Source organism: Strix uralensis, chromosome 5 (assembly GCF_047716275.1).
Source record: "Strix uralensis isolate ZFMK-TIS-50842 chromosome 5, bStrUra1, whole genome shotgun sequence".
NCBI classification, from domain to species: domain Eukaryota; kingdom Metazoa; phylum Chordata; class Aves; order Strigiformes; family Strigidae; genus Strix; species Strix uralensis.
In genome coordinates, this window is record NC_133976.1 from 10,808,677 (window position 1) to 10,831,101 (window position 22,425).

Here is a 22,425-nt window from a genome sequence, read left to right on the forward strand (position 1 = left end):
TCAACAGCTTCTCTGTTTTGCACTATCTTGTCATATAAAAAGACTTACTTGTTTCTTACTGTAGCCTGTAAGAAGAGTGCTTGACACAGCTATCACACTTAGCAAGATCTGCAGATAATGGGTTTTGAGGGCTGTCATTAATACCTACCAGTACAACTTGTCCTGCATATCTGGATCACTTGCAGAGTTCCACTGACTGCACTGAATTCCAAGGGTATTAAAGCCTGGTCTTCATAGATGAGATTGTGTAAATAGGGTGTTTTAAATAATACATTCAAAATTCACACTCAGATACACTTTAAGCAAGTGTCTGAGTTCAGACAGCTCAGATCTGATGATGAGAAAAGCTGCACAAATACAAAAATGGGGCTTTAAAAATCAGTTTGGCTTTTGTAGTGGACACATATTCTGTTAAAAGCAACTTGTGGAGATTCCTAAAATAGGGCCAAGCACAAGCCCATTTGTCTTGATAACAAATAATAGCCAGAAATTATTTTTCTGAGAACAAGGTTGATGGGAGGACAAAAGTTGCCTAGCTGTCACTATGTAAAAGGGCACAAAGAGGAGATAATGACGGGCAACCACCATAAAGACTTGATATGACATTTATGATGGCAATGGGGTTAATTATCCTTTGACTTAAATTGCAGCTGAAAAAGAAAACACTGGAAGTGACTGTCTGGGATTATGATAGATTCTCCTCGAATGACTTCCTTGGTGAAGTGAGTATCTTATTTCCTCCTCTCTAACCCTGACTACTCAGAAAACTGATAAACTGCATGCTGCTATTTGGAGACAGTTCTCTTCAAAGGTATGGTACATGTGTTACGTAAACCCTTTTTTACATCACAGCTTTTTTTTTTTTTTTTACTGCTGAGTTCATAACAAATGGTCATGATTTCTTTCATTCACACAGGACAGATGCCTTCCCTTTATCTTGATGAACTGTGGGTAAATTCATTTAGGACTCAACACAATGTTGCTTCACTGAAAATTAAGGATTTTTTTCAGCCTGAGATAGGAACAGCCTTCACAGTGGCTGAATAAGGAATTTTTGTCTGATAAGCTGTCTGCCTTGCTTTTAACATAACATCAGAAGGCTGAAGAAGTATCAGTCCTGGTAAATGATTAAAGGGTTAAATTCTGCCATCAAGCCATGATTTAGCACATGCACAAGTGTCTGCAAGTGTTAGTAATTTGGTCTTGCTGATCAAGGTCTCATTTTTAACACTACAAAATAGTAATATCATTACCAAAGTATGACTGAAGGTAAAATCTGATAATTAATAATAAATGAGTGATCATGGGAAGAAGTATGCTCTCTCTTTCAAAAGCAAGTAAACAAAAGCAAAACCAACACATATAATACAGAAGTACCAGCAATAACTATTATGTCAAAAATGTAATTAAAAATGTTATTACAAAAGAGGATTATAATTAGAAACAGAAGCCCAGGAAAATTGATCACTCATATACAGAGTAAGTCAGAGTATCCCTGCTCATTCTCCATTTGAATTTCACAAAAAGGCACTCAGTTCAGCTCCAGTTCCCCTTTGTGTAAGTACAAAACTGAGCAATCAGTGTCACTATTTGAACAATTACTAAAATAAATGTATAGGAAGCAGCTACATGATTACTTATTTCCTGCATACTGCATCAGTATTCTTGTTGAGTTCAGCATGTTTGTCCAAATGCAAGGCTTTACTGAATATTTACATCATTGTTATTTATGACATTTAGAAAATGGATGCTCCAGCAGCTGCTTCTACAGGAAGATTTAAACTTTTGCTTTCAAATATTTTCAACCTCTAGAACTATTTTATTTATTAAATCATTCATATATAGATATGAAAACAGTTCTTCAAGGACTATCCAGTGTATTTCAGGACCAGGATGTCCAGAGGAATCCTGCACCACAACATCAGATATGGGATATCCAAATTGTGCCCTAAGGACTTGCTTGGATAGGGCCAGCATCCCTTGCATGCCCCAGAAGACAAGTGACACACTGGTTCACATCCATGGAGTGTGAACCCTCCTCTCCCATAAAGCAGACCCCCCAGCCTATACTGCCTATTGGGAACAATCCTCAACCATGCTGTCTTCCAATCATTCCCAAAGATATGACCCAAAACCACAACAGGGAGCATGCTAAATAGTTGATCTGTTCAGATTAAGTATAGACCTAACCAGAAAGACCTAGCCAGGTCATATACAACCTATGGAGCTGAAAGAAAAAAGAAGAGAAAAAAGGCTTTTAACCTTCTAGAAACAATCAGTTGTTAAAAGACTTCCCCATCCCTAAACTTGAAGAGACTTTCTTTTAGGCAGGGTCTTGTAATAAACTGGCGAAGACGTTGTTCCCTGAAGTAATTGAAGACTTTTGTCTACTAGTTTTAAAACTTCCCTACCTGACATTAGTTTTAACTCTCTCACCTTAGAGCGAAATGCAAGGCTATTTTTGTCCTTTCCTTCATTCAAGACTCTATGATGACTCTTTAGTACTTTACATCTCTTGGCCCTCTCAGCTGCAAAACCATTAAGGGAGGAAGGGTCTTTATTGGACCTAATGCTACTTTTTTTTTAAAAAAGAGATTTCATAGAACTCCTGCTAGCAATGCAGGTGGCCTAGAACAGATTTTAGCTACAATGGATTTTTTTTTAGCCAAGTCACTCTTTTCATTTCCACATTGCTATTGCATCTCCCTTTTTTTTCCAGTAGAGTTTTGAGGCCTAAATGGCCTATTGCATTCTATTATTTTAGTGAAGTGCAAAGGTATCTCTATTCTCTTCCTTTTGTTAAAAATTCTGCATATGTGGATTTTTTAAAGAATCAACAAGCACCAGTGTCATATTATTGAAGACCTTATTAAAAACAAATATCAAATTACTTGTTTCTTTACTAACACTGACAAAAGAGAGAAAATAACATTGCCCAATTCTTCTATTAGAATATGTCTATACAGAGGCACGATGACTACATGTCTTCTTAGTCTAGCTTTCAAGCTAGTGCTCACAAGCTACCCTTTAAACTATCTGGACTTCTTGATATGGAGCTATGCCTGAGGTCCTGTTGAAAAGACATGTTAGTTCAGACACAACAATATGCTAACAAATGTGGGTTTGGGATTACAGCTGCCTCTTATCAGGTGAGGTCAGAGTGTTGACAGAGAGTCCTGAATCTGTCAGCATACAGCCTTATACCCTTAACTTCTTACATTTGATTTCAATTTCTGGAAACACAGATGTAGACTCTTCTGGTATACATATTCATTAACAGATCAGATACAAGCCATTTATTGTACTTTGGTTTATTTATAGGTATTAATCGAGTTATCCAGTGTCTCTCAGCTTGACAACACTCCTCGGTGGTACCCTCTGAAAGAACAGAGTGAAAACATTGATCATGGGAAATCTCATTCTGGACAGAGTAGCCAGCCATCTCCAAAACCATCTGTCATCAAGAGCAGAAGTCATGGAATCTTCCCGGACCCCTCCAAGGGTAGGAATAACTTGGTGCACCTGATATGAAATGTTTTCCCAGATGAAGGGAAAAACTTTGTTATGTGTAAGTTCCAAAAGAAAAATAAAATTACTGCTATGAAGTTTGTATACACTTATATTAAAACCATATTTATCTCTGTAATGAATTCATTGGAGCCAAGGCTTGATTTATCTCGATCAGTGCCAGCCAGCTTACTGAGTAATTATGTCCTTAAAAGAGCAGCTTACAAACTCTACGTGTTTTGCACATCTACTATAGATTCTGTGTCCTTTTTATTTTTCTGATAGTCTTGGCCAAATTCGATACATATTTAGCTTTCTATTTTTCATGTTCCTTAAATATTCTATGGCATTTTATCTTCTGGAAATGTCACATTAATATTTTATAGAATAACAATTATGTTATACTAATGCATGTGCATTTCCAGTCAATGATAATGGGCAGTAGCATATCTCAATTGTATTGGAAATCACTGGAACTGATATAGTAGAATTATACTAGTGTTTACAAAAGCAGAATTGATATCAGTGTTTCCTGCTCAACAAAATTTGTCTCTATTTTTTTTTTATACTAAGTAGCTGGTAGCCAGTTGCTTACTTAAAACAGAGTATATGTCATATCAAAGAAAAAGCAAATCCAAATAACATCCAGATGAGAGCCTCAGAGTCATAAGACTCTCCTCCGTCTCCTCTCTATTTCTCTGCGTAATGTTTTGATAGGGATTGGTGTCTATATAAGATCTATATCTAAACTAGAGGTTAGTATAGAAGCTGTGGTTAGTTAGGCTATAGTTTTGACCCGGGCATTCATCAGAATAAAACTATTCGCATTAGCTAAGTATTTGGTACTGGTATAAGTGATGCTAGTTAGTCTCTACATACTAGAGAAGTAGAAAGTGGAAAACAAATTAGTCTTTAGGCTACCCTGTTATTCCACCAGTGTGAACCAGCACAGGAGGCATAATTCACAGGTGATAGGAACCCAATAGCAAATTAATTATTCCCTGGGCCAGGGAGAAGTGGGGAAGTAGAAAATGGTGCATCACATTTCCTAATCATGATATATCCTGAGCCTTTGAATGGCATCGCACAGCTTAAACTTTATTCCATGTCTGGAATGCAGCTAGAAAGGTCAGTCCAGAGAAATAAAATGAAATTGTCTGGGGTTTTTTAGTAAATGAAACAGTTGTTCTTCTTCATTTTCTTGGTAGACATGCAGGTGCCCACCATTGAGAAATCCCACAGCAGTCCAGGGAGCTCCAAATCTTCCTCTGAAGGACATCTACGTTCTCACGGTCCATCTCGCAGCCAAAGCAAAACCAGCGTCACTCAAACTCACCTTGAAGACGCTGGGGCAGCCATCGCCGCTGCTGAAGCAGCTGTCCAACAGCTTCGCCTTCAACCAAGTAAAAGACGCAAATAAATTCCTCAGCATGGCAGCTTAATGTTCATCTGTTGCCTTTTTCCCTGCTGTCCTTCCCTTTTTGGCTGTTTTTTTTCTGTTCTTGGCACACTGTGCTCACTCTGTTCAATGTCTTTCTTTGTGTGCCTGTGTGTGAATACATATAATTACAATATACTCTTGTATTTAGAAGTCTTTTATTTATATATTTATTTATTTATTTTAATTTATATAGACTGCAGTGAAACTGGCTGTTTCTCCATCAGTCCCTTCACTCATGGTCCATGATGTTCCATGGTTATGCATGACTCACAGAGAATTCCATTGTGTGGTGGTGTTTTGATGTCACTAAATAACTACCAATGAAATAATCAAAATCTGCAGATATGCAGCTGCCAGGTCTTCAAGTTGCACATGACAAGTACTGAGAGCACATTAACAAGAAGACATATCTAGAAGTAGTAATCAGGAAGGACAGTACTATATACACAAAAGAAGATTTAAAGTTAAAGAAAAAAGTTTTTTAACTACATGGCTGAGATTTCTATTTTTGAAACACGACTGTAAATATCTGATTTTTTTTTTGAAAGGAAATATAAGGCAACCTTTATATCTCAGATAAAATCATGTTAGTGATGAGCAGAACAGCAATATGCAAACACATTAAACACATTAAATGCAAATCATTGAACACACAAAGCCATTAACAACATTAGATTTCAACAGTCTTATCAAGTTAGCAAAGTCAAAGGGAGTTGACAGCTAAGTCAGGTGTCATAGTCAGTTCAATTTTTCTAGTAATTTTTGTGCCATGGGTTGAATAACGGTCAAGATAGATTTCGTCTGACAACTTTGAATAGATAAGTAAATTAAAACTTTTCCTTTCAAAAGGATTGTTCTCCAGACTATACTTCAGACCACTATCTGATTGCTAGTTGAGGGTTTAGTTGATGGCAAATTAAAATTCTCTGACTGTGGAATCATTGTGTTTGTCTTCAGGATTTGTTGATATGCCATAAACTTACCACGGTATAATGCAAAAACTGGGGGAAAATTATTTCCTCTGTCTTCACCACCATTAATAAAGAAACAGCCAGTTTTAATACTCTTTAATGCTGTGCATGTGGTGTCTCTTTGGTGTTTGAAAACACTACTTACTTAAATACAGAAAAAAACACTTCTGTTTGCATGAATAACATTTAAGCTGGTTCCATCTGAGGATACATACTCTGGGTTTCCATTTCACCCACACTGCCACAGCAGCACATAAAAGCGGTCAGTCTAATCATGCCAGGAAGCAGCACAGACACAGCATAGCAGGAGTCCTCCCTATTCAAAGAACTCAGTCTGACAATCTGCCTCCACCAGCCAATGACAACAAAGACCAAAGCCAACTAGCCCTCAGGAAAGTGATGTCTGATGGACCAGTCAAGCCTGAAGGAGGTGAGCAGAAAGACATGGTTAAGAAACCAACCACATCCCAAATACTTCTTGCCATGTCTACTAATTCATTGCAATATTTAATTATTTATTTTACCCCTCCATTAAGTGCTGTAAATGTTGACATGAATCGAGAACGCTGCTTGATTTTTCCACATCAGTGCATAAATCCGTATTTAAAAACTGTGCTAAGAAACATGACAAAACAACAAATGTGTGCACTTCCATTCCACTGGAGGACTTAGACTTCTGTTGAAAAATGGTATAGCTTTGCTCATGTTGTTGCCTAATAAAAAGTATGCATCCAAGCTGGTCTGCTTAAGCGTGATTTAACATTTTTCCTACTGTGACAAAAACCTAATTGCACATTTTTGTTTCTGGAATTCTAATTGGGACGTTAACAATTCCTTTTTCCTCTCCCAAAATAGTTGTTATGTCAAAAGCCATTAACATAGATATTTTTTCAAACCGCCAGTGGAAAGGAAAGGAGTTTTGATCCATGTATAGCTCAATCTCTTGACAACATTCCTATCAGCCTCTTAAAAAAATATTTTCTACCTGTAAGCACCTGTACATCAAACCTAAATGCCACATATCATCAGTTTCTCCCTTCATCACAAATAAAGAGCCAGAATCTCAATTGGTTCAAACTGGCACTGGTTTTTGACTTCTGGAGCATTTTGTTTATTTACATGGAATCTGAGGAATTATCCCAATAAACGTACAGACTGGACTCCCAGATCTTCTCCTGTGCCGTAATCCCTTCCCAAGCTCTCATGATTCATTGAAGGTTTTTCTGTGAACACCATTGCACACCATGGACAATGCAATCTGGCTGAGAAGGTTGTAGGAGAGAAAGAGGGAATGATACTTCAAACAATATACCCTAAAGGCAACGAGTCATTAAGAGAACTAGTGTGATGTTAAAAGAGCTAATTAACGAGGGCAAATTTAACAAATAATTTTAAACATTTTATTTAGAAATAACAGGTTGTTTCTTATGAGAGCCTTAAGAAGTATTCCATAAATATATCTCTCTACACACAACATGTGCGTCCACCCACACGCATACTGTCTTACTCTACAACTCAGCTCCATACACTCAGTTCAGGCAGAGGCCAGAGAACATCATGGTACTAGTTCATGCATCATGACTGAAAGGCCCATCCTATTCCTGGGACGTATACCAATCTAAATAACTCCGGATCTTTTGAAGTGTCATGTCTGTAGAGATTTATCATAAAGACTTTTGGCATAGACAAGAAATGCTAAAACCTTTTCCTTGTGATATAAGGTTGAATCAAGGTTCACATACACTTTTATGCTAAGAAAATAGCTAAGCTGTTGGCTTCGAGTAACCTTGCCACTGAACTGTTACGCTAACGTCTTTACTTTTAAAATTGCAAAAGGGATATATATCGATATGCACTTGACTCACCAATATTAGAAGCATTATAGAGAGTTATGGGAATAAGGGCCCACATTAATATCATTAATATATAAGTGATGTTATAGTTACTGCGAAGAGACATGGTACTTTTGTCTTTTTACTTCTGACACACACAATGCATTGTCACCTGCACAAAGTTTATAAGTCTGATTTCAGATCCGTGAGAAGTTTTGGCTTCTTCTTATTGTACCAAAACTATTTTTTTCTAATTTATTCATATGAGGTAGGCCAATAATTACCATTTTTAGGTTAATGGATCTCATGCATTTCATCAGGAACAAAAAACAAGATTAGTTAATTCAGTTTTGTAGAGTATGTAAGTAAAATGAGAAGAGGCTATGACCTTGAGCAGAAAAAACATCAAAGATGCTCAAAACAGCTTTCAATTTATGGAGTTCTTTGCAGGAGGAAGAGGTGATGAAGGAAGGAGAGGTTTCTCCTGCAGTTCAAAAATTTTAAAAGTTGAGAGTATTGAGAACAATGAATATTAGGGCATCATCATTTTGCAAGTCCATTCCTACAGGGATGCTGCATAGTTGTGGTACCCACCCCCATTACAGCCTATTTTATTGGCACCTGGAAAAGAATGCATTACGATATGCTTATGTGGACTGGAACAGTCACCTTGACCAGTTAGTGATTTTTTGTCACTAAGACTCAAAGCCCTTCATTAAGGAAGCCATTACAGATAATCCACACCATTTTTTTTTTTTTTCCAACAGTTTTTTCTCTGGAATTTATCAGAGAACAGCACCTTTTAGAACAACTGTTTGGTTTTTTTCGGCCCAAGCACACAAGGTGGTAGTAATCTAACAAGATTTTCACAAGGCTGGTGGGAAAAATTCTATGCTGTGAGTGATCATCAGTCCTTCTCTACCTAAAAGAACCCTCAGAAAGTTTCCTCCTTTAACCTAGTCTCTCAACACCTTTTTTTTTTTTTCTTTAATTGAATTGGCCCTTGAAAAAAACAAAACAAAACAAGAACCCTCAGTCATTCTTAGAGTGCCCCAGAGAAATCTTTCTCTACTTCTGACTTCTAGGACCTTTTCTATTGGATGTATTTTTTCCGTTATTAATTCTTTGTTTGATGAGAAGTAAAAAGGAAATCATAAACAAAACCAGCACCCATGGTTTACATATTATATTTTGTGAATGCAAAGGAGTTGCATCAGGTTTTTTATTGGACTGAAATATTTCTGTATTCATTTTAAACAGTAAAAAATTTATTTTAATCAATCTGTTTTAAAATTAAGGTGAAGCTACAAAAGAAAACATTGGTCTTTGTTCAATACTTTTGTAAAATCCAATATTCAACTACAGCATTTAATTAAAAATAAACCATGAAGTATAATTTTCTTGTTGCCTGTGAGAGATAAGAGTGTGATATGCAAAGAAACCAATTGCATGATACACATTCCCATCACACCCCTCAGAGAGGAACAATAACATTTTAGAGCCAACCCTTTGAAGGCAGAAGTTGCAAGGGATCCAAGCCAGAGGGAGAGAGCAGTGCCTGGGTTTGAGTTAATTTGATTTCGTTTCTGTGAAAAAGCTGAATCATTGCTAATTACACATCCATATAAAATTAAGCATATTCCTTTCAACACAAATCTGTGTATTAGAGTTTATCCACCAGATAAGGCAGTTTTAGCGATAGTATAAATCAGTCCACCTTCTTTTACGATCCCACAGAAAGATCATTCCATCATATGGAATTTTCTTGGTAGGTCACTTATGTCTTAAATATAATAAATTATTTTAGAGTTCTTCAGATATTTGAACAGTTAGAAATATCCTCATGATAATTACCAGTTCTCTGGATATACGCATATAAAACAGTAGGTGTGTCTGCAATGTAATTATTTACTGATTTTATGTTAAAAGGCTTTTCAAAGCCAGTTTATATTTTTAAAAGAATGAACTACATGCTTTAGTTTTGATAACTTCCAATAAAGTGATCAAGAAAGACAAGGAACAACAAAATTTCCTTTCAGTGTCTATGTGAAGTAGCAACGTACACCAGCTCTACCTCACCAGAATTGACAGTATAGTTTCCTGTGAAATAAGAAGTTCAGAGCACAAAAAAAAAGATAGTGTTCACCATATAGTCAGCATTTATCTACATCACTGGTCATTTTTAAAGTACACAGTTTTATAGGGAGCTGTGGTCTCTACATGGGTATAGCTTAATGGGTAAAATTCAATGGGCTTGTCTTTATTTGCAAAGGAAGAGGTGACAGTTTTTCCCCAAAAGGGCAAAGGAAGAGACCAAAGAAGAAAATTTCTAGAAAATTATTTTGATTATTCCTGGGATATTTGGAGAACAGTAATTTAATATTCAAATAGCTCACTAGGTGATTTTTAAGCCCAAATACTATTGTAGTCCTATGCATTTTTGTATTCTTTCAAATAGACATGAGAGAGAGAAGCTACAAGTCAATACACTGTTGCTTGATCATATGATGATGGAATCCATATGCACCTCCTCTTTTTATTTGACACACATCTGGGAGTGTTGATCTGCTCGAGGGCAGGGAGGCTCTGCAGAGAGATCTGGACAGGCTGGAGCGATGGGCTAAGGCCAACTGTAGGAGTTTCAATAAGGCCAAATGCCGGGTGCTGCACTTGGGCCACAACAACCCCCAGCAGCGCTACAGGCTTGGGGGGGAGTGGCTGGAGAGCTGCCAGTCAGAGAGGGACCTGCGGGTGTTGATTGACAGCCGGCTGAACATGAGCCAGCAGTGTGCCCAGGTGGCCAAGAAGGCCAATGGTATCCTGGCTTGCATCAGCAATAGCGTGGCCAGCAGGGACAGGGAAGGGATCTTACCCCTGTACTCGGCACTGGTGAGGCCGCACCTCGATGACTGTGTTCAGTTTTGGGCCCCTCACTACAAAAAGGACATTGAATTACTCGAGTGTATCCAGAGAAGGGCAGCGAAGCTGGTGAATGGTCTGGAGCACAGAGGAGCGACTGAGGGAACTGGGGTTGTTTAGTCTGGAGGAGGCTGAGGGGAGACCTCATTACCCTCTACAGCTACCTGAAAGGATGTTGCAGAGAGCTGGGGATGAGTCTCTTTAACCAAGTAACAAGCAATAGGACAAGAGGTAATGGCCTCAAGTTGCACCAGGGAAGGTTTAGACTGGATATTACGAAGTATTTCTTTACAGAACGGGTTGTTAGGCATTGGAATGGGCTGCCCAGGGAGGAGGTGGAGTCCCCATCCCTGGAGGTGTTTAAGAGTATGGGTATGGTCGACATAGTGCTTAGGGATACGGTGTAGTTGAGAACTGTTAATGTTGGGTTGATGGTTGGACTGGATGATCTTCAAGGTCTTTTCCAACCTAGATGATTCTGTGATTCTGGGAAAAAAACAAACAAACAAGCAAACAACCTGCCAGGAGAAAAGCACTGCTATACTATTGACCTGAATTAGTTAGCCAATGTTAAACATCTAGACAAAATAGCAGGTTTTTCAGTTAAAGGTCCAAACACACCTGTTAAATTACCATTAAGGTAATGCAAACAATATCTTTCTACAGCAATTTCTGTCTATTTTTCCTATATATTTTTTTTTCAACCCAAACCTCTGGAAATTTAAAATCACATTTTCTGAAAACCTCCAAATCTCTTGCATGTACCCAGAACCTATTTCTCCCATCTCATAGAGAACATTTCATCTTTTACATTTTATATTTTCCATTATGACACAAAAGCTTTTCTGTGATATCCTAAGAGGAAACTACTTTCCAAATAACTGTGTGTCAAGCAATTTTACTGGTCAGAGGGAGGTCTGCTATCAGAGCTAATACTGTTAACTAAAATATCTAGGGTAGACAAACTATGCATCAGCATTTTCACAATTGTACCCAAATGAGCCTGTCAATTTACACCTCTCAGAGATCTCTGGTTTAAGACACTTTAGTTCAAAAGGCAACATATCTGCTTTTAACACCCTTGGTCCAACAACTTTGATGAAAGTTCACATAAGTGTCAGCATAAGCTACACAGACTTGTGATGTGATGTGATGTGATGATGTGATGTGATGTGATGTGATGTGATGTGATGTGATGTGATGTGATGTGATGTGATGTGATGTATGTACCAAGATATTTCTAGCACTGTAAAATCCATGATACAGGTCTGAGTCATCACTGTGTAATTTCTACCCACTTAGCTGTAAGAAATTAAAATCGACAGGACTTTTCCTTATCACTAAATTCTATTTACTGGCATTAGCAGCAATGTGGTGTGAAAGGAAATTGATTCCTAGGTTCTATAAATCTTTTGGATTGGATATGATTGTGGATTTAAATACCTGCTTATTTGGGGTCCCTTTAGGTCTATACCCATTTTAACACTTTTAATAGTCAACGCCATGTTTTAATTTCCTACAGTAACTTAGGATGTTTCCTTCACACTTTAAATAATTTACTGCCCAAAGCTCTTTTATGCGTAGCTTCACTAGTCTCTTAATTTCCAAGTTAAACAGTCCTTCATATTGCTACAAATAACCCATTTCCAAGAATCATTATCAAAACAAGAACAGTTTGTCCCCACTCCCTGCAGATACCAATAATCTGAGGCTGTCTTTTGAGTCTTGTTTCAGTCTAATAGCTGGCACATTTTGCTTTGAGTATTACTGCTATTTATTCTTCTATGATTTTAAACTGATATGTAATTTCAGGAAATTGCTCAGATTCTTCATTTGATAACTCTTATTTCAAAAGTCTATTAGATGGTAGCTTAACCCTATGGACCACACAGAAAAAAATTATTTCATCAGAATTGCTTTGCTGTGTAAAGAAATGCCATCACCATGGTTTAAGATGAGTACTGTTCTGCCATTACTCACTTCAAATGGTAAATTGCTCTCTAAAGAGTTACCTTGAAATTTCAGAAAATATCACTGCTCGGTGTGCAGTCAAAGCCATGTCTAATATACAAATGTGGCTCAAATAGGTGAGACTGTGGTCTAAAGTACTGTTCAGTATGAGGAAGAGTGAGAGAAAGAGAATATCAGAACTGACCTGAGGCATATCCTTTTGATCACTAGTTATGTATTGTGTATCTCCATTCTGTTGCCAGTTCACAGAAGATGCAACTAGCAGTCCCAACAATAGGGTTTTACACTGCAGAACCTTACAGAGCAAGCATGAGCAGCGCTTGCTTTTAGTGCTAGCAAATCCATCATAAAAACAGGCAAACAGGCACCTTAGGGGCAGTTTGAGGTTGGAGCACTTGAAATAAGGCAACTGAGAGTGAAGAGTAGGCAAGCTTTTGCCAGAAGATACTGTGTGTGACGTGCCCAGTCTGTTGGTCATCAGATCCAGAGCACATTGGAGATTTCACCTGCTCCCATTGGCTTGCATCTCTTTGAGAAGACTCAGCAAGATGCTATCAGCCCTTTTTGGTACCCAGGGTTTCTCACAAGACTGCCAGTTATAACGAACATTTTTTTTTTCAAGCAATTAGAGGCAAACTCTCAAAACTTAATCCTGAATTCATACTGGAAAGCATTTTTCCCTCCTCCTGTTTGGTTTACAAATAGAACTGTCTTTCCCATTGTGTTTTGACAGTTGCATTTCTGCTTGTAGACAGATACCTGAAAAAGGGAACATCCACAATTTAAGGCCCAGGAGAAGGGGTTTTTTGAGTCTTTTCTTCTTTACCCACAGGAACCACAAAAGAACATAGTCACATTATTCAAATTTAAGTCTTTTTTTTTTTTTTTCAAAAGTCCATTCACTGTAGAAGAATGGCTGGAGTGGCTGACAGTGCTGGATTGTTTCCATTTTGCTGCTGAATGATTGACAGTTCATGGCTATAAGTCTTCTGTGAATTACCTATCTCCCTTATGTTAGGTTTTTAAAAAACATCTTCTCTGTTGTGAAAACAGACTTTTCCAAAAGATTACGTGAAATCATATGGCTTCTATTCTTTCCTTCTTATTGATTTTAATATGATATTTTCTTTATGCTAAGGCATGACTTATATGTTTTCCTTGGTTATAAAAACTGATTTTCTGGCTGGGTCCATCAGCCAAAGCATATTTTTTGCCATAGATGAATTCAACTAATATTGTGGTAATAATAATAATAATTTTAAAAAATAAAAATTTAAAAATGGACCTAAATGTTGAGGTCAGTGCTAGCTTCAATTTTCTTGAATCAGCAATTATTTTCCAAGAAGGCATAAGGGATTACATGGTCAAATATAATTCTATCAAAGGAAAAGTCTTTCTTTTTTTTTTCTGTAAACAATACAGACTACAAAAGGTATCTGTCTAAACATTATCATTGTTTTCTTTGGAAACCCTGATCCTGCACCAGAGATAACATTATGATCCACTTTCTCAGAATCTAAATTACTGTAGGCAATCACGAACGCTTCCAACTCATTTATGTATTATTCACTAGAATGGTTGAACGGAAACTTTTGCTCATGCCAGCCTATCACTGTATCACTCACTAACACCACATTGCTAGCTACAAAATATGACTTGTCTACCCATCAACATACCATCCAAGTATAAAATATTTCATGTCATTGGGGGAACTACCAGCTAAAATAGGATTAGCAGATGAATATTAAATAAAACTACAACAAAAGCTTTGTATATTAGAAAATTCTGTGCACTATTTCAGAGGAAGCAGCTCATATCAGAGTTTTAAACTTTCATTTCCTATTTCTATTTTTCATAGTGCAATGATTGGACAGTCCAGACATCATTGATGTTACAATCCTTAAAAACTACCAGGCACCTGATAAACTTCATTAAAAGTTCATGAAGAAGGGGCTGGAGAATCATATGTAACTGGCAGCAAAATCTTGCCCGTGAGAACTATTTTAAAAGTTCTCTAAGCTTTCTAAGAGTTTCTAAAAGTTTTTTGGTTTTTTTCTAAGAACCAGGAAATAATTTGAAAAACCAAAGGGCAAGAAAGCATTGAAACATAGCTCTTCCATACTCTGAATACTTAATATTCAAATGATGGCAATTGCCTTTGTCCAAGTTCCTATTCAGATAAGTGTTGTATATTTAAGTAAAGCAAAACTACACCTTGTAGTATCAGGCACCGCTGTGATACCAGAAGAGAATATCCAATTTTTGGACCAGAGTGATTCCATATAAAACTATTCAACTCTACAGACCAGTGCACCTCCTGACACATCTCTGATGTCAAAACTTGAGAATTTATGCATTTTCTAGAGTAGGCAGCTGTAAGCGGAACCTCTGTAACTCAAAAGTGAACCTGCCCTAATCTCACTTTACTTACTTGCCTTTTATGTGGATAGAAGCCGAATGGACCAAGCAAGGTGGCAATTCTTCTAACACTTATAGGGCTTCACAGGTCTTATATAGGCTAGTAAGACAAGAGGGGTACCACAGTGAACTCAGTCTTTCTTGTTAACATTCCTAAGACAACGTTTGCATTTGTTCAAAGAGAAAGGGCAAGACTGCAAATGAATGTATAAACTAGTCCCTTGCACGTGAGAGCAGGGAAAAAGTTCTAAGTTTCAACTTAGAGTGCAAATCTAATCATGGTTATTCTAACTCTCAGACAAAATATTGCCTGGCAGCAGGCATCACCATATCTTCAGAACTTGGAAGTTTCCTATGTAACAAGTAGCAGAAGCTTAGAGGTGTAGTTTTACCTGTAAAAATATAGATATATAGAAGATGTGGGTGTCTCATGAGTTGTGGAGGAGTTCTCTGTATCCAGATTCTTAATCTGTCACAAAACCAGCTGTAAATCTATTTGTGGATTTCATCTCTTGTCACACACTGAAGCTGCACTTCATTACTTTCACAGAGCAGACAGGGAAAAAAAATTTATAACATTGAAGTTTAGAATTTTCAAAATCCAGTCATGAATCTAAACTTGGATCCATTATAACCATTCACCAAGAGATCTTATGGGAGAAAACATCAATATTGAAAAAGATGTAAATAAAACTAAAAATACAGCATACTGAATGTATCATCAGGATACAGCTGTTTCAAAAGAAACAACTATGTTTTGATTATAAATAGATGTAACAAAAATTCTAAATTATTTATAAAGGCTTAATTCAAGCTTTTCTGCCTTGAACTAAATTCTAGGTTCTTACTAGTTTTAGAAATCCATCAGTAAAGATATAAGAAATTACTTCAGGCACTAGCTTTTACAACAAAGTCAATAAAAATAAGAACCACCCTTTTGGAAGGACTAAAGACACTTTTTTGTGCTGGCAAAAAAAAGCTGTCTTGGCTTCCATGGGTTTTTCAGATGTGTGGCTTTCTCAACTGTCTTCATCTATGAGGCATTTGGCATCCCATGGCAAAAAAAACCCACAACACAACCTAAAGAAAGCTTCAGAATCCCAAACAACAAACATCAGAAGTCATACAGGTCACACAAATACTATGAGAACGGAGGTTACGGATTAGTTTGGGACAGGTATGACATGGCCCCAATTCAGGCTGTTGAATACAGGGCAGCTGGCATAATAGACTATGAAGGGGAGCTTGAGGTCTCTTTGAAATCTTGCTCTTGCCCAAGAACAGCAATGTGCTGACATGTCACCATAGTCATAGGAATTCACTTACAGTACCACAAACTGAAAGTGATAGAGAAACCACTACTCCCAGCTATCTGAGCGGGGCACACTGCTGTGCTTGGTCTGTCTCTGCTGGAAAAACAAGGGTGGCTTTCTCTCCAGATGAGATACTGAGAGCATCTGTTAATAGCATTATGATTTTACAGTTTATTAATTTGTATTAACATCCAAGAAGACAGCCTATGATCAATGTATAAAATCATGAAATAGAGATAAAGCATATTTTTGTTTGAAAGTTATTTAGACTAACAGATTCCTTCCGTGGCTATAGGTAATAGTGAAACAGAGGAAGCTAATAGAGTTTTAGGGAAAAATAAAAAGTTCTGTGACAGCTCAGTTTAGCAGTGAAGAATCACTTTGCAGAGTAAGAGTTCTGTCTTAACTCACAGTTTGGCCCAGGGTTTGATGGTATCTGAATTGCTTAATTTCTCTCTTCTAGTTTCAATTATTAATCTGTTTTTGCATTACATTTGAGGAGTCACACTCAGCTTCCTGGTCCCACATCAGTTGACATGCAGTAGTCTTCACCAAAAATATTATTCTTTCAATCAGACACAAATAATATTGGTTGCCATCTTGCATGTTGGGGCTCTGGCTCTTATTTGAAGTAATTTCCATTTAGATATTTGACTAATTTCTTGTTTAAAGAAGAATGTCTTTTAACTACTCGCATTAGATTTTCACAGTTCACCAAAATAACATAAAATTGCATTAATTCTTCACAGAAAAATAACTTTACAGAAAAATATTTTTTATCTTTAGTATATACGCTCAGTCAGTTGGAATAGATGAAACATGACAACAGTAGATGTAGTAGAGGACATTTAACAAAAAAATTCCAAAATCTGTATTAATATTCCCAGACAATTGTGTTATTCAGTATGAGTACCTACTCTACTCAATTATTATGTGTAATGTCACTATGTCCTTTTTTGCTTGTATTTCTCAACTTGCTAAAGGCTGAATACTGGAAGATTTGTTCATGTAGCACAATAATATCCAAAACACAAAATAAGGCATACAAAGTAAAAATAACATATGCAGGTGTACATTTTCTACACCAAATGCTCTTAAGCAAGGTTAGGGTATCTCCCATCAAAATATGTGCATTAAAATTCTAGGCATGTAGTAAGAGAGATTCAGATGGGTAGGAGCAGTTGAGAAATATAATGCAGTAGCTGTGTTATGTCCGAAGAGGGGTGGAGGTCTTCATACAGTCTCTGTGACTATAGATGCTGTACTTATATTTCCTTTCAGCTTCTTCTCCTCAAAATCACCAAATGCAAAGAATGTTTCACGAGGAATGTGGGGAAGGCCCACTGGGACATTCATTTTTACCATATGAAATGTTTCAAATGAATAACTGGTTTTCTATAGCTTTAATCAGAGAAGCAGCATTAATCAATCTAATCCATTCTTTTTTTCCTTCAGGCTGTTGATTTGAACTATCAACATGACTGGAGAAAAAATATGGTGGTATACGATTTGGCTTAGAACAACTTATTCCATGTGAAAATAAACATTATCTGCAAAAGATGATAACACAATACTAGAATGTAAACTAAAAAAGTGAAAGTGTTTGCAGCACGTGATTTTGATATATTACATTTTGTCTTAACATGGATGGTACTGATGTCTTACAAGGTTTTTGGTAACCCACTGTTCCTGCCCTGTACAGCAAGGTCTACTAATCACCGACCTGCAGAAAGTTCTGTCTCCACTGGCTCATCAGCCAGTAGTTTTGGCAGTGGATACAGCATGGATAGCGAAGGCAGCAGCAGTGCTACAGGAGAGAATAATCTATTTCCCATCCCAAGAATGTAAGGCTTTTCCTTTAACATACTGTATCCTCTGTGCACTATGTATAGCCCTTTCATTTGCTGGTCATCTTACATAGTTTCCTCCGCAGACTTGAGTTACACAGTATACCTGGGGAGAATTTCTCAGAGCTCATACTTTTATTCTGCTTTGCTGAGCACTGAATAACCAACTAAACCTCTGCCTCAACCTCATGAATTTATTGCTGTCACACAGGAGAGGTACTGGTCTCAGTATCTGATGAAAGTGTGTAGAGGTGATCTTCAGTTATGTTTTAAAAGTACAACTTTTCTAGGCCTGAGAATGCTTGGTTCAAGTTTTCAGATTGACTTTTCCCAAGTTTTTAAGTTTGAGTAGAATTTCTCTGTTCTTGGTTGGTAAAAGCTTTTGGGGATGGAGTCCCTGTAGGAATTATCCAGCTACTATCAGTGTTTCTATATGCGACAATCCTATAAAATTATTTCATTTTCAAACATTTTATCCAATGAACTACTTCACAGAGAAAAGTTTTGCCATGATTTTTTCCCTTCAACTTTGTCAGCATGCACCTTCACTTAGCAATTTCATCTGTATTTCTTTATAGGAAAAAGTAATTTCTCCTGATCGGCTTAATGTTTCTGGCCTGAAAATTTTATAGATTGACTGTTCTCAAAATATTAGTTGGTGGTCATTGCTCATTCATTGTCCGCAATAGTGGTTCCATGCTTTTCTCTGGGACACAAGTTTTTGCTTTTCTTTTGAAATCCTGAATTATTAGTCACAAGAGCTTGATATAATCTTCCTAAAAAAGCTTGAACGAGGAAAAATTCATTCTCTAGAACTGTGACATTTCTAAGTATTCATCATTTTCTAAAATAAAGTTTGATGGCATTTGTCTACAACTTATTAGTAGCTAAAAGGAAAATAGACACAAATCTAATATTTCAATCTCCGGAATCTAGGAGGACAATGTGAGTTCAGCTTGTGGGAATTGTTCAATTGTTTAATGTTCATTGAACTTTTCACTCATGTTGTTCTAGGTTAAAATGAGTTCTACTTCCCAGTGGCAAAAGACAATCTTTGATTGAATTTGACAGTCTCAAAAGAAAATTATTTTGCCATCATTCCTAATGAGAAAAGCGAAGATGCATAAAACCTTTGTGCACAGAAACACAAGATGGAGCTCTCAATAGAAGTTTTTAGTTCAGATATGCTAAACTTGAATCCAAATAGTATCACTTACTGTGTATTGTCTAGCAATGTGACAGTACGTACAGTTGATATTTGGCTGACACATTCACCAGTGTATTGAGCCTGAAATCAGCCCCACTTCTACTGGAAAGCAGGAAGAAGTCTCCATGGCTTCAGCTTTTCTCTTACAGTAATTTGTTCCCATGAGTTTTGCTTAATTAAATAAAATATTTCCAGCCCTCTTATTTTCTGTAAGGGCTAGACTATCTTTTTTTAAATTATTATTATTATTATTATGGCATTTTTAAAGCAAATTGTTTATATGCTGTTATTAGGCAGAGGCTTTTAAAGTTACACAGGACATTTATATAGAAAAGAAATGCTTTCTTCTTCATGTTAGTCTCAAGGGCTTTACATAGCAAAGTAATGAAAATGAATGACAAAATTACTGTTTACCATCAGAGACCTTTGGGATTAGTCCTGAGGAGAATGTTTTAAAACAGATAAATATTTCCATTTTGAATTCTGGATAAAAATTCTTATATATCATGAATATATATATGATTGAAATTCTAGTCAACCTTTGCATTTGCGCTAGCTTGATAATGACTTCAGGGACTTGCCTTGTATACTAATTCAGTGTATCCATAAGACCACAGTTCACAATTTGGATGTGAAGTGTTAAGTAAGCTAAATAATTTCAAGTGTCTTGGCATAAAAAAAAAAAATTGGTTATAAGCCCCCTGTTTAGATTAAGTTTCCAGTCTCTCAATAGAAAAAATGTTGGATAGGCTGAGTTTTAAACTCTTTACCCTAGTCCAAATGCTTTTAACCATAGGAACGTTTAATCATGAAGTGAAATAAAAGAATTAAATAGTGACACCATGGGAATTGTTTGATGAGGTAACTAATTAGAATACTTGCCAATATTAAACATTGTTATAATTTCAAGAGAAATTAATCATTATATACAGTTATACACAGCTGAATAAACCTTGTAAAGTCTTTCTCTTTGGGAGATTTTTTTTTTTAAAGACTCTTATTATCCAGTTGTAATACCCATGAAAGTTACTCGTTATCATCTCTGACAAAGACCAGATTCTGTATGCCTTTGTATTATGTAACCATCTATACCAGTACAATGTCTATAAAATTCTATTAATTTTGAATGCAAAGGTGAAAAGCAACTGAACAATGTGTAAGGAATCAAATCCTAGAGACAAATAATTCTTGTATTATATTTGTAATATGTTTTATGAATCATTAGTTCACAGAAGAAGAAAATAATAGCTTTCAGTTAAAACTGAATCTAAAATCAATTTAAATCCTGTCATTTTATATTAAATTTTTAGTTGATTGTGAGTTTGGACAGCTTCTATTGCTGCTGTGAAACATGAAGCTGACTCATTGGTAGCAAAGAACAGCACTGACACTTTAACCCCAGAGGAATCACATGCACATGAAGATAATGTTTTATATTCTCTATCACAGCATTTCAGAGTCTTAAGGGAGAAAAACAAATAGAAACACAAATATCTCATAGTAGCAGACATATTTTTGAGAGTGATTATAATCATGCCTTAGAGCTTGCAACAAGTATGTTTAAAGATAGCTTATATTTTACCTAACTTACATTGCCTAGAAATAGACATCTAGATTGTAATCCAGGTTCTTTTTACATCCAGTAGAAAAAGATAGGGACCTCCAGAGCATGATTCATTCCACTCACTTCAAGATTAATGTAAGACTCAGAACTGAATTGTTTCTTATGTTAAACTTAAACTGTAATGTAAAAGCAATCATTAAAAGAAGATAATGACCACAAACGTGCCTTACTTTTGAAGTAACGGTATTGTAGACCAAATACCAATTTTGTGACTCATTATGTGTTTCACTGTTTACTATAACAGGAAAAGGGAGGAGAGGAGCTATGCAGACTGGTTGCGGAATTCCAGGCTGATGGGGGGAGTGGGTAACAGACAGCATCTATAAGAATGTACAGGCTTAGCAAAAGAGAAAAAAAAATAATATTCTGAAGTGATCTGTCCAAATGGCAATAGAAAAAAACTATTGTCCACTTTATTTTCTTGAATTTAAATATATATATATATACACTTTCTTGGTTTTTAGAATAACTGTGATGTTTGGTTTTTTTGTACAGAACCAAGCCTCATTGGCTTGGATGTATCATTTTCTTAGCTCTCATCTCTTTATGGTCTTCTTGACAACTATCACCATGTCTTTTAACAGAGGGAAGATGACCCAGAATGGACAAGAACCAGTAAAGCAGTCGGGAGTAGGATTAACCGATGCAGAAGGTAAAAAGAAATACAAACAACACTACAGTGGTATCCCATGTTTATAGAATGGATATGTTTATTTCTTTTACTTGTTATGCTATGAAAGATTAGCCTTTGCTCTCTTTGTATTGTATATTAAGATCCTGACTTTCATTTAATCTAAGGGCTCTTTACACATAGCACCAATGTAGTGAGTCTTCAGTTTAAATGAGAACAGTGTCTTACCTGTTTATTTAAAGTAATTAAATAGTTAGATTGCAATGAATAATATCTGTCTTTCAATGTTCATTGCTTTTCATAGTATTGAAATAAAAAATATGAAGTATGGAGCTGACTCAATACTCATTAAATTAGAAGAAAATATCCAGTGACTGTCAGGCTCTATTTTTATAACATTTGAGAATATTTACTTCATAAAGAAATTATTAATCTTGGTGTCTACGTAAAACATTAAGTTTAAATAAAATTATTCCTGAACATCAGGCTTGACTGCTGCACTTAGAATATAGTGAAACTCATCTGTTTGGGAAATCTTGAGTGAATATTTTCGGTATGAATGTGGTGCTGACAAAGGAGGAGACATTGTAATATTGGAACTGGAAAGAGCACAACAAAATGGCCTTCAAAGTTTCATGAGCAATGTGATTATCTCGTTCATGTGTAATAATGGACAACTGCATGAAAACTAAGAGAGTGTTTTGTACTGATGAACATGTTAGGAAAATTCCATTTCCCTTTGCA

At 36.3% G+C, this 22,425-nt stretch overlaps 1 protein-coding gene across 1 annotated transcript in view; it reads left to right on the forward strand.

Moving 5' to 3' along the window:
- The window catches only part of PCLO (piccolo presynaptic cytomatrix protein), a 382,484-nt gene that overhangs the window by 310,627 nt on the left and 49,432 nt on the right, over positions 1-22,425 (forward strand). The window contains exons 18-23 of the mRNA XM_074869854.1: positions 651-722; positions 3,322-3,502; positions 4,716-4,910; positions 6,167-6,349; positions 18,075-18,216; positions 21,635-21,702. Of these exons, the coding sequence (XP_074725955.1) occupies positions 651-722; positions 3,322-3,502; positions 4,716-4,910; positions 6,167-6,349; positions 18,075-18,216; positions 21,635-21,702 (841 nt within the window). The remainder of the gene's footprint in view (positions 1-650; positions 723-3,321; positions 3,503-4,715; positions 4,911-6,166; positions 6,350-18,074; positions 18,217-21,634; positions 21,703-22,425) is intronic.